The sequence below is a fragment of the Podarcis pityusensis genome, assembly GCF_964106645.2.
Source record: "Podarcis pityusensis genome assembly, chromosome: 12".
NCBI classification, from domain to species: domain Eukaryota; kingdom Metazoa; phylum Chordata; class Lepidosauria; order Squamata; family Lacertidae; genus Podarcis; species Podarcis pityusensis.
The window spans coordinates 55,996,680-56,021,693 of NC_138037.1; the positions used below are offsets into that span (position 1 = coordinate 55,996,680).

The following is a 25,014-nucleotide window of genomic DNA, read 5'->3' on the forward strand; positions in this document are numbered from 1 at the left end:
TGCCTCCATTCTTTATTTCTTCACAGTGGAAGACAAAGAAGTGGAAGACCAAGAAAGATGAAAGGGAATTTAGTAAGTTACTTAGTAAAGGTAAAGGGACCCCTGACCATTAGGTCCAGTCACGGACGACTCTGGGGTTGCGGCACTCATCTCGCTTTATTGGCCGAGGGAGCCAGCGTACAGCTTCCGGGTCATGTGGCCAGCATGACTAAGCCGCTTCTGGCGAACCAGAGCAATGCATGGAAACGCTGTTTACCTTCCCACCGGAGCAGTACCTATTTATTTACTTGCACTTTGTCATGCTTTCGAACTGCTAGGTTGGCAGGAGCAGGGACCAAACAACGGGAGCCCATCCCATCGCGGGGATTCGAACCACCGACCGTCTGATCAACAAGTCTTCTCCATCACAAAAATCTGTAGAAGCACCAAAGTTATTGAAATTTGCTACAATATTTTATATGTTGCATGCATATTAATGATAACAAGAGACAAGTGTTGGAGATGATTAACAGATTATCTAAAAAAATGTTTACTCTGTAAGCCCAGGATAGGAAGAGTAGAAATATAATGTGGATTTCTAATTTTGTCTACATTCATTACAATGTGTTCTGTATGTTTTATAGCAAATGCTTCTGAAATCCTGCTTAAACAGTAAGGAGCAAACGTCTTCTGACACATTTTCAACAATATAATGTTTGAAGGCAAGTAAATGAAGTGATAGTAATCTGGCACCCAAACGACTCAAGAGGACGTCAGACTTCCTTTTCTTTCTTTAACAATATTCCTACTATTGTAACTAAGGGAAAATTCAAAAGCAGTTTGTACATGGGGATCAAAGAAAAAAGGAAATAAAATCCACTGGACTAATACCAGTTCCTTTTTGCACCCCAAGCACCTATTTGGATCCTACTCATGATGAATTAGTGCAAGTTGGTGGCAGAAATTGATTAACTCAAATGATTTTTAAGTCTGACTAAAAATGCACAAAAATAATACTATTCTACTCAGTAACAGGAATGCTTTGAATTATTTAAAATATGCAAAAGTTATGACTTTTTTAGGGTGGTTATTGCCCACAAATCCTTTCTGTACATATTGTAAACCACATTGGCCTTCTTATATTTTAAGTGTTGTTGTGTTTGTTTGGAGCTAAAATTACATTTGCTGCACAGTGATGATGTATGAATTCCTTTATGCCTTGTTAATGAGGCAGGATAATATGTTCACCTCTTCACAGCCAATCCTAAAGCACAGAATGGCTTTCACAAATAGAGACAGCACCATTCTGTGCAGGGAAAGACGGGTGCACCCATTCTATTACACTAGCTTTATTACCAGTTCTCTCTACATATTACGCATCAAATTTCTATCCCATCATGAAACCAACCCTTTAAAACTCTCAGGTTATGAGAGGCTGAAATTACTCTAGGAATATGTGTAGGACAGTCATCCTTAGTCCTGTCCCCCCCCCACATCACCACTGGTTTCTGCTCCATCTAATAGTTCGCAGTGTTGTAGTTGCTAAAACACTATTTCAGCAGCAAAAGCACTATTCAGTTAGTTTACAACTCTGTAGATCCTAGTGGATCTCAGATGCAGCAGTCCTCACTGTCCATACTGACAACTTTTCTAGCGTAGCAATCCAAAGGAGGTCTTAGGTAACTAATATAACAAAGAACTTCCACCTAGTTTCATTTTTAAATGTCACTGCCTAGTAAAAGGCAATTCCATCAGAACACTTGGAGAACAAACAAATTAAATAGACACTCAATTATTTGCAACATTGAACAAACACTGCATTTTCATCAAAGTCAGCAAGCCCCATGTGAATATTTCATGTGTTCTTTTTTTCTTACGCATGCACAATGAATAAGGAAATAACTTATAACTGGTCAGATCCAACAAAAGAGATCCAAATGTACAGAAGGTGGTTTGGCACACAGATTCCCTTGATGCACAGAAAAATCAAACTCACAGTTTGGATGCAGATGCACACTTGCAAAGTGATGTGCAATTGAAAGAAAAACATCCAATACAACTCTCATGTGAACTGCAAGTTGTAGACAGAGATATAGTTAGCAATGTGGATGCACATTTCAGTCCACTGCCTTGGGCATCTAATTATACACAACAGTTGAGTGTAACTACATGGGGACTGAGACAACTGTGTGCTTTAAAAACTGTTCTAACATTAAATCCAGTCCTGAACAAGCTCGGTCAGAAAACATATTTAATACTGCAGTCATATAGCATCATAGCTTTGTGGTCTTCAATTGCCCAGGCGTGATATAGAAGGACAGAAAGTGGAAAGAAAACAAAAAACCTGCCAAAAGCAGCAGGCTAAGTAAGTCCAGTTACCGGAAGCCACCAATTCACTGCTAATGGTTTGGTGACCATTCAAGCTGTGCTCAACAAAAAAAAACCTCAGTCAAAGCCAAAGAGGGAAGCAGAAACGCCAAGATGATTGAGATTTAACTTTCTATCACATACCAATAATATGGGGGAGACAAAAGGAGGAGGTGAAGAGAAGAATGGACAATAATAATGTTTTGTGCAGGTGGTGCCAAGATCCCTGCACTGGTCCTTCAGACCAATCCATTCCCGTGTGAACCTGAGAGACGATTAATCCTCAAGGACCACTGTAATGAGACCTTTAAAGGCTCAAGACCAGCAGCCCATCCCGAGAGCACGGCAGCAGCCTGCTCCCAGAAGTCTTCTCTAGCCGAGTTACATCAAAGCAAACAGGGACCAGATAGCAGGATTCCCTGAGAATCCCTTATCTCAGCATTAGCGGATGCTTCTCCTCTGATTGTCTTGAACTGCCACCTGTCCCAGGCATCTTTGAAGGCAACGCTAAGTCTGTGATGGATCTGACCTCCTTGAGCTGAGATTCTTTTATGTCTTTCTTCATTTTCTGCTCTGTTACATTCCTTCTCTGCAATGCACACTACATGAAACAAAGGGAGTTCTCAGTCCTTGACTCACTGTCCCCAGCTATTTGAAAGCAGAAGGGAGGAGGGGGGAACAATGTTCAGGATTATACTCCATCTGCAATGTGGAGTTGTCCTCCAGAGACAAGCCTCTTATTTTTGAGAGTTCTAACTAGATGGCTTTTACACAACGGCGACTTGAAAACAGGGGGTTCAGTATTGTTAGGCGCCAAGATGAGAAGGCTGCATGTCAGAGATAACTTAAAAACAAAAAGATTCATGCTATAGAGATATATTAAGAATCACATTAAAGGAAAAATAACCAAGTAGAAAGCCACATGGCTATCATTAAATAATTAAAGGAACTGTATACAACCTTCCTTCACTACATGCAAATATCCGTAATGCTTGTGCCTATCTATTATTTAAAATTTTACAGGAGAAAGGATTTCATTTTAAGTTAAAATTAGGTAGGAAGCCCAAGGCATTAGCAAAGGTGCCCTGGGATTGATGCTAATTGCTACTGATATTTCTAAATTCAAAAATCTTCTCAACCACCAGTTCTGGTCACAGAGAGTTACATAAGAAACTTACATAAAAATTGTCTTTTTAAAAAACATAGCATATGTCGATTTCATTGAATGTTGCGAAAAGGTAAAACATGTGTTCCCCATTCGTTTTTTTCATTCTTCTCATTTTATGCAGTTTAATCAGATTCTCTCCTCTGTTCCCAATTCCAAATCTTAACTCACCTGTATCTGATTAGGACCTGCTGCCTTGACAAAGGCTCGATTCTCACAATAAAATCTCTGTTTCAGAGCAGGTCTCCACATCATAGCTTGTCTGGAAAACATTAACCATAGTTGCCAGCTTGCACACAACAGGAAGCTATGGTTCCTTGCCACTTCCGGGATTCCACACTCATGCAGGAGGAGAAACGAACCAGGAGAAAACTCATGCACACCCTGTTTTATTAAGCCATGGTTTCATTGTGTGGACTTGGCCTACGTAGCAGTGCTATCCAAGTAATCAAAGCCATCACTAAGGCCCAACTGGAAACCTGAAGGCCTCAGCAGACATTATTTATTGAGTAAGAGCGTCTCCACCCCCATCTTTCAGCCTGGACACTGAGGTCCAACTCCAAGGGTCTTCTGGCGGTTCCCTCCCTGCGAGAAGTGAGGTTACAAGGAAGCAGGAAGAGGGCCTTCTCGGTAATGGTGCCCGCCCTGTGGAACGTCCTTCCATCACATGTCAGGGAAATGAACAACTATCTTACTTATAAAAGGCATCTGAAGGCAGTCCTGTACAGGAAAGTTTTTAACGTTTGATGTTTTAGCGTGTTTTTCATATTCTGTTGGGAGCTGCCCAGAGTGGCTGGGGAAACCCAGCCAGATGGGCGGGGTATAAATAATAAATTATTATTATTATAGTAAGAAACTGGCCATGGTAATAGCAGGTGAGCTCATGCACAACCTCCTCCCATCTCTTTACTGAATTCACACCTAGGGCCATTGGGATGCAGCTTCCCTACTCTCCCAGGAACAACACCATGACAAGGTGAAGACCAGCCTAGCTCCAGCTATGAAAAGTTGCAGGAAACCTGCACCTCCTTCCCCACCCCTCAGCCTCGGAAAGACTTGGCTCCAGCTGCCACCTGTCCTAGAGAAAACCACTTTGCCACTGCAGGAGAAAACTTTGTCACTGGCTTAATGAACACGAGTTATGGGTAGCTTTATGTATTGGAATTGTTTTGATTCGCTGTAAACCACCTTGGAGATTATTTGATCAAAAGTTGCCAGGCACAATCTTTAAAATAAACTAACAAGAAACAATTTGGCACTGGTCATTTCAAAATCAGCATACTGAGTTAAAAAAAACAGAACACAGCAGTTCTGATGTGTCGGATTAGGTGCAAGGAATGCTGTGTGAGCATCAGGGGAATTGAGGAGAATTTCAAAGCAAAGTTCCTGGTTCACACGGTAAGCCACTGTTACCCCAGATCTCAATTCAAACCTGTAAAAATATATTTTTAAGCTCATCTTTAACAAAATGGCCACATCAAGTCACAAACCCTAACTTATTGACTAAGTGGTCTGAAGGATTAAGAAAATAAACTAAAGAGTGTTTCATCCAAATGGTATGGTTGTTTTACACAGTAAAAATTTCCCATGAATTAAGGGGGGGGGGGAGGATCAAAATCATGGTGATTTTCCCATCACAAACATTTATATTATGCCAAATATGCATATGGTATGGAGGTGATGGCAGACTGCAGCCAAACAAGAGAGTCTGTGTGTGCTTGTGTGTGCAAAATTGTCATACATAACAAATCCACACATGCTTCATGCTTCTTACTATACAGCATTGGTTTCTGTGTAAGCAATGGGTTGGTTGAGCCAAAGACATTGTGGAATAACTCCACAGTTTGGCACTGCCTACTTGTAAACTGTTTTGTGTTACAAAATCTCTCTTGAACATTGAGACAGTAAAATAAAATTTGGTGCATATGTTCAGAATCTTACTCTAGTATTCAAATCTAAACACCAGAAGAATTATTTTTAAGGAAGGAGAAGTTATAGCATACTGGAACGGATCCCCCCTTGAGCACTGAGACAACGCCAGAGCCTGACTTAGGGCGGCGCAGGCGGTTCCTCTGCGCAGGGCGCCAAACCAAGGGGACGCAAAATGATGATGATAAAACCTTTGTTTATATGAGTACCTACTCAAAGTAATAATAATGTGAAGCTTCAGTGAACCTATTGAGAAGATCCATAAAAAGCAACTGCATCCAAAGGAATTATTGCGAAAGTAAGAAATATTTATGGGGGGTGGCACCAAATTTTCTCCTTGCTCAGGGTGGGTGCCATATTACCAAAGTCTACCCTGACACCACAATGGTATTTGCTTGACACATTAACAATCTAATTCTTCATCTGAAGAAATCAGTTGAAGTGGTCGAGTCAGTGTTTGCAACTGATAAATGAATTGAGTCCTGAACTAGCCAAACCTATTTTCATTTTTGTATCCTGATTCCCAGACATATTTTCAAGAAGAGCAGAAAGATGCAAAATCACAAAATATTTTCTGGTGACCATGTATTCAGTTATTTAATTTTAGTTGCGGTAGCTAAATTATATTCAATAAATAAAATATATTAATTAAATAACTTTGGGGGTGGGATAGCTATTAGTGATGAAAAGACAACAGTCACAAATTGGCTCAACATACCCAGAAAAAAAGAAGAGAAGGGACCTAGTCCAACATCTGCCCTATAGATACTTCATAAGCATGTATGCCTGAATTAATTAACCTGTATCATCCACACTGTAGGTTGCTATAAACAAAGCAGCAGAAAGAATACAGACCATGCTGGCACATGTATGCTTGTAAGACAAAAAATAACTTTAAGGCACATTAATATATTGTTTAAATCAGCCTTGAATGTAAGGCAAGAAAAGTAATGCAATGCAATGTTATTACTTAACCGAAGGGTGAGGTTTATTAACTCTCTGGTAGGACCTCAACAAATTTAGTATCTCCAGACTTTCTGGTGTCCAAAAAGGGTGTTGAAAACTAATTAGAACAAATTAGAAATTAGTTTATGCTTGAATCTTTGCAACTTTTTCAAGACTTTGAACAGTGAAAACCATAATTAATTGCACAGATTGGAACAGTGCATAAGGATGAGGCTAAATGCAGCATTAAAATTCTGATAGTATGGCTGGCTAGTAGTCAACATATAAATAAGACAAAAAGACACTGAAGAGCCAGAAGATTTCAATTTTTCATTATGAGTAATTTTGAAATTTGTTCCCTTGCAGAAACACTTTTAACAGTCAAAATGATCATCCAATTCAACTACTCTAAAGGGCTCCAATACACTTTTTAAAAGTCAAATGTGAAATCCGTGTGTGTGTGTGTGCGTGTGTGTCAAACAAAATGGTCAAACAAACCCAATGAGACATACCGAAGTAAAACATTCTTACTGGTTGATGCTTTAAGAGCCTCAGTCATGCAATGTCACATCCCATTCGCAAGGAAACAAATCAAGTTAAATGGGAACACACTAATCAACATAGAGGCGGCCTCTTGGGAGCAAATACAAGCCTGAAGATTAATTAAGATGTTTGAAAATGTAAATATAATATGGGACCAAAAAGTCCCTACTTGTTTAGTTTCTAAGGATGCTCACAGATGGAGTGTGTTTTGGATATCAGCATATCTGACATTCACATGCCACATGGGACTGTACTAATTCTTGTCGTGATCCCCACTATTTCAAACGGCAGACTGGGGAATCCATTGTTTCATCCACAAAGGATAACAGTCTAAAAGGTGATTGCTTAGGGATTGTTGGGCACAAGCTCACACAGCACAGCAGCTTCGCAGTGTTTTTCCAATACTGTTTCCATAATTTACTGTTTAATGCACAATCAGCAAAGTGAAAAGCTGCCTCAAGTTGCTTTCTAATATCTGTTTTTCTCAGCTTGACAGAGTGGTTTGTGACATTCTGGATGCCAAAGTTCTTAAGGACCTTTTGATGGGAAATTATCTTCAAAAAAAGCTCAGGACAGATTCAAATGGAAATGGTCTGTTTGTGTGAGTGATATTACAGAAACTCTCAGGTCATAACTGTGACAAACTTAGCACTGAAGCACACTTTTGCTAAGATTTGGGCTTCAAACTTGAGTATGGCATTGTTCCTAGAAGTAGATGATTTAGATGTTTAAAGAAGGAAGCTTAAAGTTAGGCATCATGGAAAACGTGGGAAGGCCCCAATTTCCCCCCTCTCTCCTTGAATTGTAACAGGCAGAACATATCCACAAATTTAACACCCCCGGGCCAAGTTGCTGACTGTGACTTGCAAGAAAATAACGTCACATCATATGATGAGAAGAACATTAATGTTCTCTTTCAACAGAACATTAAAAACAGGAAAAAAAACCTTCAAACATTAAAAACTTTCCTAAACAGGGCTGCCTTCAGATGTCTTCTAAAAGTTGGATACGAATTAAGTTCTTAACCCGAGGTACCACTGTAGTTGTTTATTCCCTTGACATCTGATAGGAAGGAATTCCACAGGGAGGGTGCCACTACTGAGAAGGCCCTCTGCCTGGTTCCCTGTAACTTGGCTTCTCGCAGTGGGGGAACCGCCAGAAGGCCCTCGGCGTTGGACTTCAGTCTGAACAATGGAGGTGGAGACGCTTCTTCAGGTATACTGGGCCGAGGCTGTTTACGGCTTTAAAGGTCAGTACCAACACTTTGAATTGTGCTCGGAAATGTACTGGGAGCCAATGTAGGTCTTTCAAGGCCAGTGTTATATGGTCTCAGCAGCCACTCCCAGTCACCAGTCTAGCTGCCACATTCTGGATTAGTTGTAGTTTCCGGGTCACCTTCAAAGGTAGAGTGCATTGCAGTAGTCAAAGCGGAAGATAACTAGAGCCTGCACCACTCTGGCGAGACAGTCTGCAGGTTGGTAGGGTCTCAGCTGGCCTACGAGATAGAGCTGATAGACAGCTGCCCTGAACACAGAATTGACCTGTGCCTCCATGAACAGCTTTGAGTACAAAATGACTCCCAGGCTGTGCACCTGGTCCTTCAGGGGCACAGTTACCCCATTCAGGACCAGGGAGTCCTCCACACTCGCCCGCCTCCTGTCCCCCAAAAACAGTATTTCTGTCTTGTCAGGATTCAACCTCAATCTGTTAGCCGCCATCCATCCTCCAACCGCCTCCAGGCACTCACACAGGACCTTCACCACCTTCACTGGTTCTGATTTAAAAGAGAGGTAGAGCTGGGTATCATCTCCATACTGATGAACACCCAGCCCAAACCCCCTGGTGATCTCTCCCAGCAGCTTCATATAGATGTTAAAAAGCATGGGGGAGAGGACGGAACCCTGAGGCACCCCACAGGTGAGAGCCCAGGGGTCTGAACACTCATCCCCCAACACCACTTTCCAGACACAGCCCAGGAGGAAGGAGCGGAACCACAGCATAACAGTGCCCCCAGCTCCCAGCTCCTCTGGATGGTCCAGAAGGATGTCATGATCAATGGTATCAAAGGCTGCTGAGATATCCAGCAGAACTAGGAAACAGCTTTCACCTTTGTCCCTAGCCCACCAGAGATCATCGACCAGTGTGACCAAGGCAGTTTCACTCCCATGATGAGGCCTGAATCCCAACTGGAAGGGATCCAAATGGTCCGCATCTTCCAGGCGTGCTTGGAGTTGTTCCACGGGTGCTTAATCCACCTTGCCTAACAATGGAAGATTTGCGACTGGGCAATAGTTGGCCATATTAGCCAGGTCTAACGATGTTTCTTTAATAAGCGGTTTAATGACTGCCTCTTTCAGTGGCTCTGGAAAGGCTCCCTCACAGAGAGAAGCATTTACCACTCTGCAGAGCCCATCACCCAGCCCTTCCTGGCTCACTTTGATTATCCAGAATGGGCAAGTATCAAGGAGTCAGGTGGCTGGTTTCACTCGTCCAAGCAGCCTATCCGCATCCTTGGACGTAACAGATTGGAATTTATCTCATGCTAGACAGATCCCATAACTAGATAGGACTCTAGCACTCTCCTGCCCTGGCCCTGCTCCCGCGGTGGAGTCTACCTCTTTCCGAATCTGAGCGACTTTATCTGCAAAAAAACTACAAAATCATTGCAGGAGATCTTGGGGAGCCTTATCAGGCCCCAATGACACAGATCGTTCTGTTAAATTACGAACCACCTGGAAGTTCCTGCTGCTGTTTTCTGCAGATGCAATAGAGGCGGAGAAGAAGGTCCTCTTTGCTGTCGCTATCACCACTTGGTAGGCTCGACATTGAGCTCTAACCTGTGTCCAGTCTGATTCAGAATGACTTTTCCGCCACCAGCGCTCTAGCCGTCTCAGCAATTGTTTCATTGCCCTCAGATCCGTGGAAAACCATGGGGCTGTCCGGGCTCCATGCAATCGGAGAGGGTGCTTCAGAGCCAAACAGTCAACAGCCCTGCTTAACTCCACATTCCAGTGGGTCACCAGGGAATCAGCTGAAAGGCCATCAACATGGGATAAAGCATCCACTACCACTCTCTGGAAACCATTTGGATCCATTAAGTGGCGGGGGCGGACCATCCGAATCGGTCCCACCTCCCTGCAGAAGGGAAAGGTCGTGGAGAAGTCCAGTTGCACCAGGACGTGATCTGACCATGGCACTTCTTTCATTTCGCTTTTAGTTAGTGTCAGATCACCAACATCCATAGATCTAAACACCAGGTCTAAGGCATGTCCGCGGCTGGGCCAGACTTATTCAGGGACAGCCCCATGGAGGCCATGCTTTCCACGAAGTCCTGAGCGGCTCCTTATAAGGTCGGGTCGGCATGGATGTTAAAATCCTGTAGGACAACCAAACTAGGTGTCTCCAGGAGAACATCCGCCACGACCTGAAGCAGCTCGGGCAGGGAATCCTTGTTGCAGTGGGGAGGTCGGTACATGAAAAGGAATCCTGTACTGCCCCTATTGCCCAACTTCCAGAACATGCACTCAGAGAACTGGGTCTTCCCAATAGGACGCCTGGTGCAAACTAATGACTTCCTAAAAATCACTGCAACCCCCCCCCCTCCATGCCCACAAGGCCTAGGTTGCTGTGCGTAAAAGAAAACTGGTGGACAAGCAGCGGCAAGGACAGGCCCATCTGCTTCATCCAACCAAGTCTCTGTTACACATGCCAGGTCAAGTCCTCCATCCATGATCAAGTCATGGATGGCAGTGGTCTTATGAATAATTGACCTGGAATTGCACAGCAGCACCTTCAGGTCATGTGGGTATCCCTTGCTGATTCTAGTATCCGTCCAGTCAGGACCAGACCTGGAGGCAGGGATAGTCCTCAAACAACAACTAAACCTGCCTCCTCTGTAATGACATGGTCTGGTCTTAGCGTAACTCCTCCTCCTACCCGTGATCACTGAGATTAGTTGTCCCAGTGCATCCCCCCCTGGGGAACATGCCCCAGCCATTTTGTTAGCTGGGACCCACTCCCTGTCAACCCTGACCCCTCCCCTTAAGAACAAAATAAAACCTTCCTAATAGGACGCCTGGTGCAAGCTAATGACTTCCGAAAAATCACTGCAAACCCCACCACCACCACCCATATGTCTAGGAAAGCTTTTTCATTCACCTTCATTACTCGAAGCCCAAGTGGCTACAGCAGCTGGGAGAGCCTTTTTCAGCTTCATCTGGCATTGTGCCAACTCCTGGACAGGGATAGCCTGGTCCTTATGATCTATGCACTAGTAGCTTCTAGACTGAATTGCTTTAACACAAGCTATGTGGAGGTTCCCTTAAGATTGGTCTGAAAGGTGCAACCGGTGCAACAAACAGGAAAGGAGGATTACTCAGTGGAGCAGCCAAATTCTCTTCCCGTCCATGCCCCTTCCTCCTGGAAATTCACCAGACTGCCTCTCTTCCCATCTTTTGATGGATGGTAAAGAGGGCTTTCTTATTCAAGTCTAATCAATGACCTGCTGTGTTTTATAACACTGCATCTTTATTGTTACCCGTGTTTGAAATTAGCCAGGTGCCAGGCACATTACGCACCTATTGGCCACTTGCGACCAAGTGAAGATGCCCTGGGCCTAATATCTCACCATTTAGAGGTCCATGCCTGGGCATCCTTGGGTCTGGACTGTTTTTAGACACTAACGCCACACCTTGTAGAATTCTATCAGTCATATTTTATCTGCACAATCAGAATGAATTTCAGGGACCAAAGTGCTTTTTCTGTCCAGCCTGAGAAGAAGCTGTGAACAATATTATAGTTATTGTTGTAACTTGTCTTTGCTTATACCAGCTCACTGCCCTGCTCACAGTTGTGAAGAATACTCTTACGTTACGAATGGCCTGTGTCACCATTAATAAAAAGAGGTAGGAACAGGCCAATATATATGTGTCCTGTCCCTGGATCAAGTGACTTCTCTTCTTTAATTTCTCAAAGTTCTTAACCTGGCTCAAGGTTGTCATCTGAACTAGCCAAATGTTTAACTGATAATCAATCACAGTCAGTCCATCATTTAAAAAATAAGACTTTAGAGCCGTCTTGCACCAAAATGGCAACTAGACATTCCAATTTGGCAACTATAACCTTGGTTTAAGGAGCCATTTGGCGCCTAGCCTATATATTTGAATTTCTAACACTGTTTGTTACTCTTTAAATAACTACTATTGCAAGCTAAAAAGGTAAAGGTACCCCTGCCCGTACGGGCCAGTCGTGTCCGACTCTAGGGTTGCGTGCTCATCTCACTCTAGAGGCCGTGAGCCGGCGCCGTCCGAAGACACTTCCGGGTCACGTGGCCAGCGTGACAAAGCTGCAGCTGGTGAGCCAGCACCAGCGCAGCACACGGAAACGCCGTTTACCTTCCCGCTATAAAGCGGTCCCTATTTATCTACTTGCACTTAAGAGTGCTTTCGAACTGCTAGGTGGGCAGGAGCTGGGACCGAACGATGGGAGCTCACCCCGCCGCGGGGATTCAAACCGCCGACCATACGATCGGCAAGTCCTAGGTACTGAGGTTTTACCCACAGCGCCACCCGCGTCCCACTATTGCAAGCTACTTTTGTTATTATTTGAATAAAAAAGTGGGATATAAATATTAGCCTAATACAAAATCAGAAGCAACTGTTGCTCTGTTTCTTTATGTTGCCATGCATTTCAGTGTGAATTACACAAGCTCAGAACTGAAGCCTAAAATAAGAAAGATGATATCAGAAAAAATTGTTCATTCCTCTCTTTGCATATCTTTCTAAATTTGCTCTATAGCAGGACTGCAAGGCTACAATCCTCTACCATTCCTTCCAATAGCCTACCTGGAGAGTTAAGGAAGCTGAACAGGGCCACCCAAAGGCAGAAGTTGCTACATTTATTCCCTAGGTATGTAAAACTACAGAAGTCTGTCAATTAATAGACCTATCAATTAATGTAATAGCGGGGGGAACAAACTACCTAGCAAGAACCTGTAAGCCTACAAAGAATGCTGATAGCAGCTGGAGAGAGAGAGAGAGAGAGAGAGAGAGAGAGAGAGAGAGAGAGAGAAGAGCTGAACTAGACTGTGCAGGTCTATTAATTAAGCCCACATTTGACAGCAATTGAGACACAGATGCCATTTGAAAACAACACGCAGCCAAAACAAACAAACATGGAGGACGTGGTAAGAAAGAGAGTTGGCCTGCTCAAGCCTCCAACAGCTTATAGTAGGTCTCGGGCGGGGGGGGGGGGAGTTGGAGAGGTGCAGGCAGCAAAGTTGTAAAGCTCTTCCTTTGCACCAAAATGATTCCCTCCATCGCCATCACTGTTCCCTCACCAACACAGAGCTATAACACCAAGTTTGGCAGCTCTTTGCACTGCTTCATTATGCACTGCAGCAGGGGGAGGCCTCAGGGGGGAGAGGAAAGGGGTTCCCTTGGTCCCTTCCTCACTGCTGAAACCAACTTAAACAGGATTACAAGACTCCCATTATAAGCTGCCTGAAACGCTGAACAGGAAGGGGGTGGGACTACACTGCAACATTTTGCTGCAGATCCCACTTATCTATGGATGAGGTAGTAAAACTGTGACTGAGACTGTATTGCTTTGGACTGCAGTTGATATGCACATCTCTCTCTCGCTCTCTTTCTATGCTATGTATGTATGTATTTGATATTCTATGTATTTGATATTAAAGCAATTGCAATGTTTGTTGTTTTTTAATGCTGTTGTGATTATTGTGAGCCCCTTTGAGCTCAACATTTCTTGTTGGAAAAGCGAAATACATATATTAACTTAACAGCACAGCTTAGCTACCCCCACTTTACATATATCCAGGCTGGGAGTAACAGTGGAGGCTGCGGCCATCACTTGTAAAGATCAAAACATATGTGGGATATGCAGAAAACCCAGTTCTTCTACAAGGTTCTACATGGCCACGGGTGCCATTTGAAGGCCATTCTTAACCTAGGCGACCGCCCTTTTGCTGCTGCGTTCACACAGCAGTGATCTGTTGCCTGGAAGCAAGTTGCATTGGCACAATAACGATGTACACAACAGGCCAGCACATCTTTTAAAAACCTATTAAACAAGATGCCAGGCCGCATGGAACCCTGCACAGATAAGTGATTTCCATGCACTGAATGCCTTGCATAAATTGCCCCCTAGCCTCCACTTGTGAACTTGCCAAGAATTACACACTGTGTGCTGATTGGGGTCTGTAACACGAACTGTAGACTTGTGAGAAGATATGGTAAGATGTCATTGGGTCAAAAGTGGTATTTGTCATGTCTACGGTATTTATGGTTCATTTCTACTCATTCAATCACTGCATTGTTACAAAAGAATCATTGCCAGGTTTTGTAGTCACATTCTGGCATTTCATAATTCTGGATTAAATTGAGCCATTTAATGTTTTCACAGAAAACTACACTAAAACAAGTAATTTTTGGCTAGTCACCTAGGATCTGCATAGCAGGAACAATATCAAAGACACTGTACATATTAGCGGCTAGAAATTCACCTGTTTCTGAACTGTAGCTCATACTTGGTGAATGTTGACATCACCATGTGAAAACTCTTTGTCTTTAATCATGCTTAGTTATATACACGCGTGTTCCAATGAAATCATTGCTGCTTGCATGAGAACAACCAGATTTAGGATTGCAGATTGTGACAACGACCTAACAAAAATTTTAAAATCACGTATTAATACTAGAACATAGGTTTTCTAGACTTTCAGGCTTTCAAAGTTTTTCATGGTAAATCCTCTCAAAGACTTTTCAAACTAGGGGGAACTTTAAAAGCATTTGAAAAGATTTGGTGTGGAAGAACTGAAAAGTAAAACAAAAAACAAAACATACCTCTGGCATGTTCACAAATCCACTGTGCACTAAGAGCACAGCCAGGATAAATAATATGAAAACCTCTGTGGCATCTAAACTTTTTCCTTGAATGCCAAAGAAAACTAGTGTCCCTTTTCTTATCCAACCTACATCTATATTATCAACTTCCATCTTTTATTGTCAGACTCTGTTTTAAAGACAGGCTATCCTGGTGAGACTTAACGTTTGTATGTAAGACACACTTTGATCTGTACCCTGATGAGTGAACATTTTCCTTTGCTGCTAACCCAACTAATGAAGGGATAAAATTAGCTTTTCTCCCCTGCACTCTCTTTACCACAAAAAAACCATGCACTAATCAGCTGTCCTCACTAATCAGTCATCTGGCTAATGACCTTTTGCCTCGAAACACTAACATTTCTGAATGAAGGAGTGTGGGGGGAGGAGTGTGGCAAGACCCTCAGTGGTCCTTTTTAAGGGGTCTTAAGTCTCTCATCTGGTATGAGAAACTGAAAGGTTAAATGGCAAGCACACACCCTGACTAGATGATAAATCTATAATCAAAAGGCACAGACCGACACCTCAAGATGTGCTTCATTAAAACACAGCTAAGTGATTTTCTCCCTCCTCTTTAAAAAACTAGAAACAGATGAAAAATTTGCTTGAAACTCCCCCATACTCTGCCTGTGGAGAAATCTGTTTGCACATCTGCGTCAAAGCGTCACTTGATTTTTTACTTTTTAGTATCAATGCCTGATGAGGAATTCCAAGGCTGAAACTCATTCATGTTCTCTCACTCTCTAGCTATATATTGCATCTGGGAGCAAAGCAGATGATCATGCCTGCAGCCTTATTTCAGCTGCCTGTGATACTGCTGATAAAAGATAAGACCACAAAGAATACTTGTCTAATTTTGCAAAATAGTTCATCACCCTGCTCCTTCTCTTAACATTTCTTCCTCCCCAACCCATCACCACACCCAAATTCTACTTTATCTGTAACAAAATGCAACTAGCAGCAACAGTTGGGATGTTCTTCTTTGCAAAGGCTCCTGTGTGAGCCTCAGGGAAACGAGTGCTGTAACAGCAGGACGTATCAAAACTCCATTAATTTCAATGTGATTTCTGGGGGGCTGTGCTTTTTGTTAACTTTAAGGGCATGCAGTTAGCTGCTCTGGGGGACAGTTCCTTCTCTTTCTGACTCCCAGCTCCCCGCTCCTGCCAAGTTTCTCAATAAACAGAAGAATGTTTTTAAAAGTCTTATTAATGCAATCCTTCTCAAAACCATGTTGAATGTAATGGAAGGTGACCGTTCTGACTTTGCTTCCTAAAAATCAACTTGAATTAAATACTTACGGTAAGGAGGCTCCATATAGCCGTTCCTGGGGTCCATGGCAAAGACTGTCCCACGGTAAGGTACGGATGGTTCAGGAAGGTGGGGTATAGATCCATGTATCTCCTTCTTGATTAATGAGGCCCTTTCCTCGCTGGATGTCGAAGGCTCCTCGCTGATTTTACTGAGGCCTTGCCCGCCCTGTGGCTGCATTGTGATTGCGTTTCTTCTCTCTCTGTGATAGGTCTGCCCAGGACTTTCATCCTCTAGGGAGTGGAAAAAAGAGAGAGACAGAGGTTTGGGAGGGGGAAGAGAAATTTTAAGCTCAGCTGCTGCAAGCGATCAAAGTTTTTAAAGTTTCCTCTTCCGCTAAGCACAATCTGCGCCACAATATAAGTTCAGAGGACCAGAGACACATGTGTGGTTATGAAAGATGTCCCTAGATGCAGGTTGGAGGAGGAGGGAGAGGGGAACGCAAGCCACTCAATGCGAGTGGCAGTTGTGCAGTAGATCATCATCACCCCATTCGCTGATGCATTTACTAGAGGGGCCATTAATCGTGCAGAAATGGACACTGGCTTGCTATTTTCTTTCCTCTGGGACAAGAAGGCTTGGAAGTTTTGGCTGCTTGACCGGGAGGAAAAAAACAATTTGTCACGAATCGCAAAAAGATGAACTCTGCTAGCAGAAACTAAATCAAGTCTAGCCACCCACTGGTGCTTTGTATTGGCTAGCATGCTCCTTTATGCCTCCACAGATGAACTGCTGATAAGAGAAAAGCTCCTTGCCATTAAACGGAGATCTCAGTTATTAAAATTAAGCCACAAAGGGCCCCTAAGAAACCTGGAGCCTCTGGTAATTACACAGAGCATACCTGGGTGCAGAGAAGTACAACAGTCTGAACCAAAAGTTTAAAATGTTATCTATAGATCTGTTGCGTGTACACAACATGAACAGCATAGTCTATCTGAATCATCAAATGCACACATCTATTTGACATTTTTAACTTTTAGCTCTAATAACTGCACCCGAAATGCCCTAGAATAGCCCTTGAGGGAATGACAGAATCATGATAAGGAGGAGCAGGAGGAAAAGTGACTGCCCAGACTTTCAGAGGTGTATGTATTTCAATGGAACTACAAAACTATTTGAGTGGTTGTTTTGATTCTTATGAGTGGTTTAGGATATTTTAATATACAATTATTAGTAGAATGTCAAAATGATTATGTACTTGAAAAAAGGCTCAGTCCAAGGTGTAGTTGTTCTTTCTCTTAGAAATACATTCATGAGCTATTCTTCAATACAACACATTTACCAATTTAGAAAATGTTAAGAAGCAGAAAGAACTGCATTATGATTGTTCACTTAGCCATAAAAATCCACACTACAAAACTCAGGAGGGAGAAAAGAAAGAAATGTGAAGGCGAAGAGATTTATCTGCTGACTTGTACAACAACAGAAATTCCTGAGCACAACACAGACTTCTCAACCATGTCTCTAAGGAATCGGCTGAGGCAGCTGTTTTAGCTCATTCACCTGAATGAATAAGCAGGATGCACCTTTAAAACACAATGGTCTCTCTCTCACCTGACCTGTTCCTGAAGTGTCCCATGAGCCAGTCTACGGACAACCAGCCACTCTATATACAAAGAGCGTTCTCTGGGATAAAACCAGGTGCCTGTAGCATCCCAAGAGGTGTCACCAGCCCAGTCCATGAAATTCACAACATAAAGGCTCTGAACTGACATGGGGATGGGGGCCCACGAAGGATTCTCTCAGATGAAGACCAATTAGGAAATGGGACAAATGAAATGTGCGTGCATTTAAATGAAAACAAGAATTGCTTTCATACCTGAGACAAGAAACCTGCCTCTCACAATGCTTTCCAACCACCCACAGGACATCTCAGAGAAAAGCTTAAGGAAATAGGATTAATGCAAGTGGGCAGCCATCATTTCTGTAAAATACTGTCCTGACCTGCAAAAGCTGTTTTCTAAAGTATTTCTGATGGTTCTGAATACTTTTTGTATCAACCCCAAGGAGCGGAGTTCAAATAATAGTTTTGGATATACACCTAAGATGTTTTAGACACATAACTAAAATGAAAAGTGTGAACGCAACAAATACATTTGCAAACATGTGCTGCCATACAGATACACTCAGGGAGCTGTGATAAGCTCCAGCTTCTGGATGAGAGAACAACCTGTGGCAAAGCTGTGTTTAACTCTCTGTCGTGCATGAAATGTCCCCGACTCCCATTTAATTGTTCTGAATGGGTAAAATCAATCAAAGGAGGCCTGTAAATAAATTCAAAGTATGTGTAATAGCCAAAACACAAAGTCCTCATATTGGAAGATTAAAGTATGCAGACAAGCAAACATAATGTTTCTGGCATATTGAGGAAACCAAATTGCCTAACGACATTTAGGCATCTCGTGTTTGGGAAAGAAAAAGGAGAGAAAGAGAAGTTGGGGAGAACTATGGAGTAGTTTGTATCAATTGCACACTTTTCTAACAACCTCGCAATCATGCTAAATACACTGCTGCAAAATGAATCAGGAAGTCACTTTTATATAGGCTAATTCTGCATTACTTTAAATATTATAATGTAAAATTCTTAAAATTTATTTCAAATTTGTTCCACCTTGGAGTAGCAATGGAAAGGATCTGTGACAAGTCCATTAAGTATTGCAACGTAGCTTAAGATGCTTGCAAACTTCATATTATAATATAAATTCAAGTTTCTTTTAATTTCCACTAGTTTTGAAGAAGACGGAACTCTGCATTTCACAGCATTTTGGGAAAGCCAGCCCTGGAGAGTAAAGCAAAATCCCATGGTTTCCCCTGCTATTTTGCTTCACTATGCACAGGTATTTGTTGCATATTCTTGATTGACAATTTGTAATCTACTTTACAGTTAAATTAGTTGTAAACAGTGCAATTGCACTGAAATATCCAAAAACACACTTGGAAACGAAGCAGGTAGCCCTAACCCTGGACACTTTACTTCCAGTAAAACCTTTTATAATTATATTCTCTTGCTGCCTACTGCAATCTTTTGAAGGTGCAGTGCAAACCCTATCTGTTAAAAGTATATTCCATTATTGTTTTGCTTCCAGCCACTTTATATAGACACATTTAGGCTGGAACACAAGATAAACAGTCTGTGTGTTTAATTTACAAGTGTGAGAAATACTAGGATGTTTAGATATTAGATGTGATTAGGTCCAGTGCTGTTTCCTTAACAATGTAAAACATTGGGTCATAACTTGGCACTGATTTCATCTTGCCTGTAAGGCTGTGATCCTAACACTTCCTTGGGAGTAAAGTCCAGCAATGGATTTACTGTCAAATTAATCTGCTTACAGATGGAGTGAAATTACATTGTATATTAAATATGCCACCACAAAATACAATATGTGGGGGAGTTCGGCTTGTTTCGTTCTGTCCCTCACAATATATTCAGGTGTTAGGTCACTTCTTAACTGTAATGGTTTTTAAAAAAAGATGAGCCCACTTTATGGATGAAACCTGAAGCCTTTACTATGTTGGTTAAAAAAAAAGAGCAAAATATATTTGATTTTAACAAAAAATATGGCATTCTGTCAATAATACTTTTCTTTCACAAAAGTAACACCACTTACTGGTGATGCACAGACAGCTACCAGCCCAAACCGCCTCTGCTCCCCCTGCCCTCCTTTTGTATAACACAACATTTTTGTATTAATGAGAAATTCCAACGAACAAATCGTTCGTTAAGAGTTTACTTCATGCCCTGCACTGCAAAGTTCCTTTTCAATGAGGGCAGATGAAAAACTTGACAGTACACACACTCCAGAATACAAATAGCCAAGTGGTTTGAAATTGCACTCTCTATACGCTGAAAGGAAAAACTTTCCGTGCAATAATTCTGCATGCTCTTATAACCACGGTAAAAACCACTTCAGCGAGCCAAAAGGTGAAAGCTGTCTAATCTTGTTCTATTTCAGCTGAATTGTTCAATAAAATTTAAGAGTCAGTGCAGACAAGCTGCGCCAGGCCAAATTATTGACAGAAACAGACAGTCCACCATGGCAACAAGTGGAGGTCTGTAACAAAAATGTAAGCAAACAAGCCACTTCTTCGGCAGCATCTGCCAATCGAGACTTGAAGCCAAAAACACAAAACTGTTACTGCTTGCTCTTTCCTGTGTTTAAGATGTTGTGTAGTCTGCCATAAAAAGACAAAAGTCTATTTTGCTTCCCCGCCCCCAAAAGAGAAGTTGCAACTGGCCAAATACCACCAGAATGTCAAAGGGCCAGATTCATGTAAGTTACAGGGTGGGTTTTTTGTATTTGTAAACGCAGCATTATTTCACATATTTCTTCATGTTTATTCTAGGCTAGGACAAGAGAAATAATACAGCGATAACTTCAGTTTTATACCACTTTCCATCATTCCACTTGTACTCCCCCCTCTGTTTCCAGGGATCAGTCCAGGAAGCTGTTTAAAATACCAGGGATGTCCCACAGCATATATATTTGACAGGGACTTTTTTCTATACCTGCAGGCTGGATTAAGAGAAGAGCACATGCAGAGTGTTTTTGCCACATCAACTCCCCTGAACATGAGGCAAGGCTAACATATCAAGTGAGCTAGAAACTTCGCAGTTTGAAGTGTTTGTTCTTTCAAGGAATATATTAAATGTATCATTTGTGTAAATTATATACAGCTGTTCAGACAGACCAAGAATTGGAGCATTTTACCAGCAGAGATATTCATCACCAGAGCTATGCCTGCCCAACCCCTTGAAACTCTAAATTTTGCTTATCCCACTTACAAGAGAAGTGAAGCACAGACACGTTTATGCACTAAAGTCGGTTTCTCCAATAAACTTTTCTGCTTCTTTAAAACATCATGGAAAACCCAATTTCAAACAACGAAAACTTCCTCATTTCCCCAAGACACAGATTAAAAAATAGTTCAAGAAGGTGTCTCAAGTTATTTGGCTGGGAGGGGATGCCCCAAAGTTCATGTCAAATGAACAAGCCATCTACTAAGCCTTAGAGTACATGATAATATATTTATTCACATTATTGCATTGCAGGCACTTAAGGAGGCTGTTTTACCTGTATCTTTAAAAAAACAGAAACAGACAAGGTACTTACAACTCAATCGAAAAGATCTTGGCTTGCTCTCTGGAACCTCTCATCTTGACTGAAATTCTCTAGCTACTGGTGTGTAGACATTCCTCTCTCCTCACTTTTCCCCTCTTCTTCTCCCCCCTTGCCTCCCTCTTTCTCTCCCTCAGTCTCCCACCCTCTCTCAGAGGCAGCGCTTCTCCCATTAGAGGAATTAAAATTGGTTGGTGCCATGCTAAATTTAACAAGCTCATTAGTATTCTTCCTGTGTGCTTGGTAGTGAACTCTCCCTATTCAAGCTGCTCTCTCAAGCTGAGGGGTCAGGCGGCTAATCATTAAATCAAACTAATGTCACCCTATCACAATCAGCCCTAAGAGAAGGAGGGTTTATTATTTCAGTTTATGCTAAATAAACGGTTTTACAAACGGTCTTCGAGCAAGGTCAACAGCATCTTCAATTACAAGGCAAACTTAACAAGAGTTGCTATAAACCAAAGTGCTCCGTATTGACTTAAGCGTGAGCTCTGCTCCGCAGATTGCCACCGGCAGGCTTGTACAGGAATGCATATTGTAAATTTCTTCTTCTTCATCATCTTCTTCTTAAGGAAAGGGTAATCTTTTCTTTTGCCAGAATTGGTGACTTGCGTAGAGGCTTCTCATTCACCTCTCCCCATCCAGTTTGCTGCTCAGCTCAATTCACCCCACACAAAGGCTGAAGACCAGACCTCAATGGACCGAGTGAAACATGTTCAAAACTAGGCTCTCTATTGTGACTGAATTTCTTAACATCTTTTCAAAAAGCAGAGAATGCCTTGAGGCTAAAGGAAGAAACAGGCTAATGGTGAATTGGGAATACTGAGCAAATTTCAGAGCCCTTTCCTCCTAGCTTTTGAGGTTGAAAGCAAGCTCTATCCTTTCAAGTTTCAAAGTCCTTTTTCCTCCCGCAGTGTCACAGAAGGATTTGAAAAGAAGGTAATTGTGCTCACAGTCTCCCTGATCAGAGCTTACGTCCTATTTCTGGTATTTCGGAATACTTCTCGCAATAATGGTGCATATAGCTCAATCCCTTAACCGGCCTGCACTCAGCAATTGCTCATTAAATGAACAATTGCTGGTATAAAATGCCTTTTATGTTCAAGGTCTGGATATAAGATAAGCATTCTAGTTCTCTAAATTTAGTTTACTAAGGAAACTCACCATCATTAAATTATCCAAATGAAGGCAGAATAGCAGTCTCTCCTAGCAAAGTAGCACTTATGAGAGATGTTCATCCTTGCCTCCCCCGCCCCCGAAGACTTCAGTGCTAAAATGCTTAATAGAATAATATACAACTAATGGGGAATAATTTTCCTGCATGTAAGAAGAGGTCTACATTTTGGAGACCAGGTACTTCACTTTTGAATTATGTAATAGAGCCATAGACCCATTGACTGTATGTCTGGCCTCCCATGTACTCTGATGACTCATTTTTGTCCCTTCTAAGAGTTTGCTGAAACTGACTGTAACTTTTCTTTCTGGTAGCAAAACGGACCTGTAGACCTTATAAACAAACTCAGAGTGATTAGCGCCCCCTATCTTACACATGGAAATAAGATCTGTTGAAATCAATGGGGCTTATTTTCCAAGCAAGCATGCAAATGATCTGGCTGTAAAATTTGGTTTACTGTAAGAAGCAAAGTTTCTAGGAAGGCTTCTTCATTCTGGCCTTAGGAATGTTTACCTTTTATGAAGATATTCTTAAACCAAGCGCTTTCAGAATATAGACACAAGAAGGCATTCACAAACCAGATTCCCAGCCCATCATGAGCATATGAATCAAAATTATCACAGTGGGTTAGATAGCAAACATTGAACTTTATTTATATGAGGTGCTTGAGTATTGTACAAACATTTTGCACCTTACAGCCAGTCTGTACTATCTGAACGAACAATATTAGAATGTATAGACACATATTCTTCTTTGTAATGGATTTTCAACTTATCAGTAATTTCTAATACTTTTTTGGCACTCTGTGGATTGTAAATACACAATGCCTTCACTATCTTTTATTTTCACACCTTGATAATTCTAGGGGTGGGGAGCTTATATTTTGCTTTTCTTTCCCAGAACAGTTTTAAATAGTTGTGGCTATGAAAGAAAAATAGGGGGAAATGTAGACTAAGAAACGAATGGGAGACGTTCAGGCACTGAACCTGATCCTCATACTGACTGCTATATGAGAACGGGGAATGATAGATATTCTTGCTGAATTTCAAGGAACAAGTTACATGTATACTAGCTTATAATCATAAATTCTCATATGGGAGCAGGAACATGGCCACTGATGACAACAGTGTCGGGGTGCAAATTAACATTATGTAGAGGAAAGGTCCCCAAACTGAGTTAGAAACATTTTATCGGATAATATAGCCCCTAAATTTAATAGTCTCATGTACTGAACACACTGCATTTCCAGTTGTGCTCATTCTTTAATTTCACAAGTGTACAAAGAGGCTGAAATACTCTCTTACAATTGAACTCCCTTCTAGATCACATCCGCAACGCCTCCTCAATTTCTATCTTCAAATCTTTTTTTAAAGCCTATCTTTTTTCCGTGTAGCTTTTCCATAAGCTCCTTTTCTCCCAAGATTATCCAGCCCTTTAGGAGTCTTTACTGCAATTATAAATGTAACCTGTTTCTTTCATTCGGTGATACTCTCTCTACCAAAACCTAGATTGTCAGTCCCTTTCTGGCAAGACCCTTTCAAGATGTATTGTTTGTACAACACTAGGCACATTGCCAGGCCATTCAAAATAAATAAATCATAATACTTCATAGCAGAATGATTCTCAAGGGAATGATTTGTGAGAATGTGTGCTTGTTTTGTGGGTGGGTGGATGTGTAACAGAGAGAGAGGGAGGGAGGGAGACACAGAGAGAGAGAGAATATGTGGGCATGGTCTCAGGTATCCCCCCTTGTGAGGAACACCCCACATTCAGAAAAAAGGTTCATGTTCATACGTGTTCAAACATGCAGTAAACTTCTGATCACATCCACTCCTAGTCTCTATTAGTCTAAATGGCACACATATGGGTATTTTCTCAATGTGCACAATATTCAAACATTATTATGAGCTCACAGAGGTAGAGGGGATGGGTAGGGGCAGAGAGTGCAGTCCTATTACCTTTAGATGTGTCCCAGTTTATCTTGTGTGTAAATGGACCTGGGGTTTCCTACCACCTCTCCTGGGCTTGATGGACGCATGCCTTCTCACAGTGCACAGTTCCCTAAATTTGCTCCCACGTGGAGTGCACAGGTCAAATGGAATATGCCTCACAATGTGTGTGTACACTATTGCTGCTATTCAAGTTTGGGTTTGTTTGTTTTTTAAAGTTCAAATACACACAGCATAATCAAGCTGAAAATTTCTGAACTCAGTGCTCAACTGTTAAAGGATATTCTGAGAATTATGGACCCTGAGAGAGCTTCACTACAAGGAACGGTGACATAGTAATCTTCAGGCAGATTTTGAGTAGAATTAAAGGCAGCAAAGTAAATATGCAATCTAATGCTCAAACCCCACTGAAACTAGCAAGAGCTACACAAGAGAACATACCCCTTGTCTATTCATAAGAAGACGGGCTTCTTGTGCCAAAGGTCTTAGTTTTTTGTTTTGTTTATTTATTTCTATATGAAACCTGTATACCGTGCTTCATCTAAAGATCATGGGGCCATCCTTACCTGCACCATAGCACCAAAACTTGACAAAGTTTGGATGACTGTAGAACTTTACTTTAAATCAATTATCT

At 41.9% G+C, this 25,014-nt stretch overlaps 1 protein-coding gene across 4 annotated transcripts in view; it reads right to left on the reverse strand.

Moving 5' to 3' along the window:
* GLI3 (GLI family zinc finger 3) overlaps positions 1 to 25,014 on the reverse strand; it is a 237,073-nt gene that overhangs the window by 138,362 nt on the left and 73,697 nt on the right. For 3 of the 4 annotated variants that reach the window (XM_080975700.1, XM_080975698.1, XM_080975699.1), the window contains exon 3: positions 16,128 to 16,370. In XM_080975700.1, the coding sequence (XP_080831826.1) occupies positions 16,128 to 16,370 (243 nt within the window). Of the gene's footprint in view, positions 1 to 16,127; positions 16,371 to 21,251; positions 21,362 to 25,014 lie in introns of those variants that run through there. The other variant, XM_080975701.1, reaches the window with a different exon arrangement.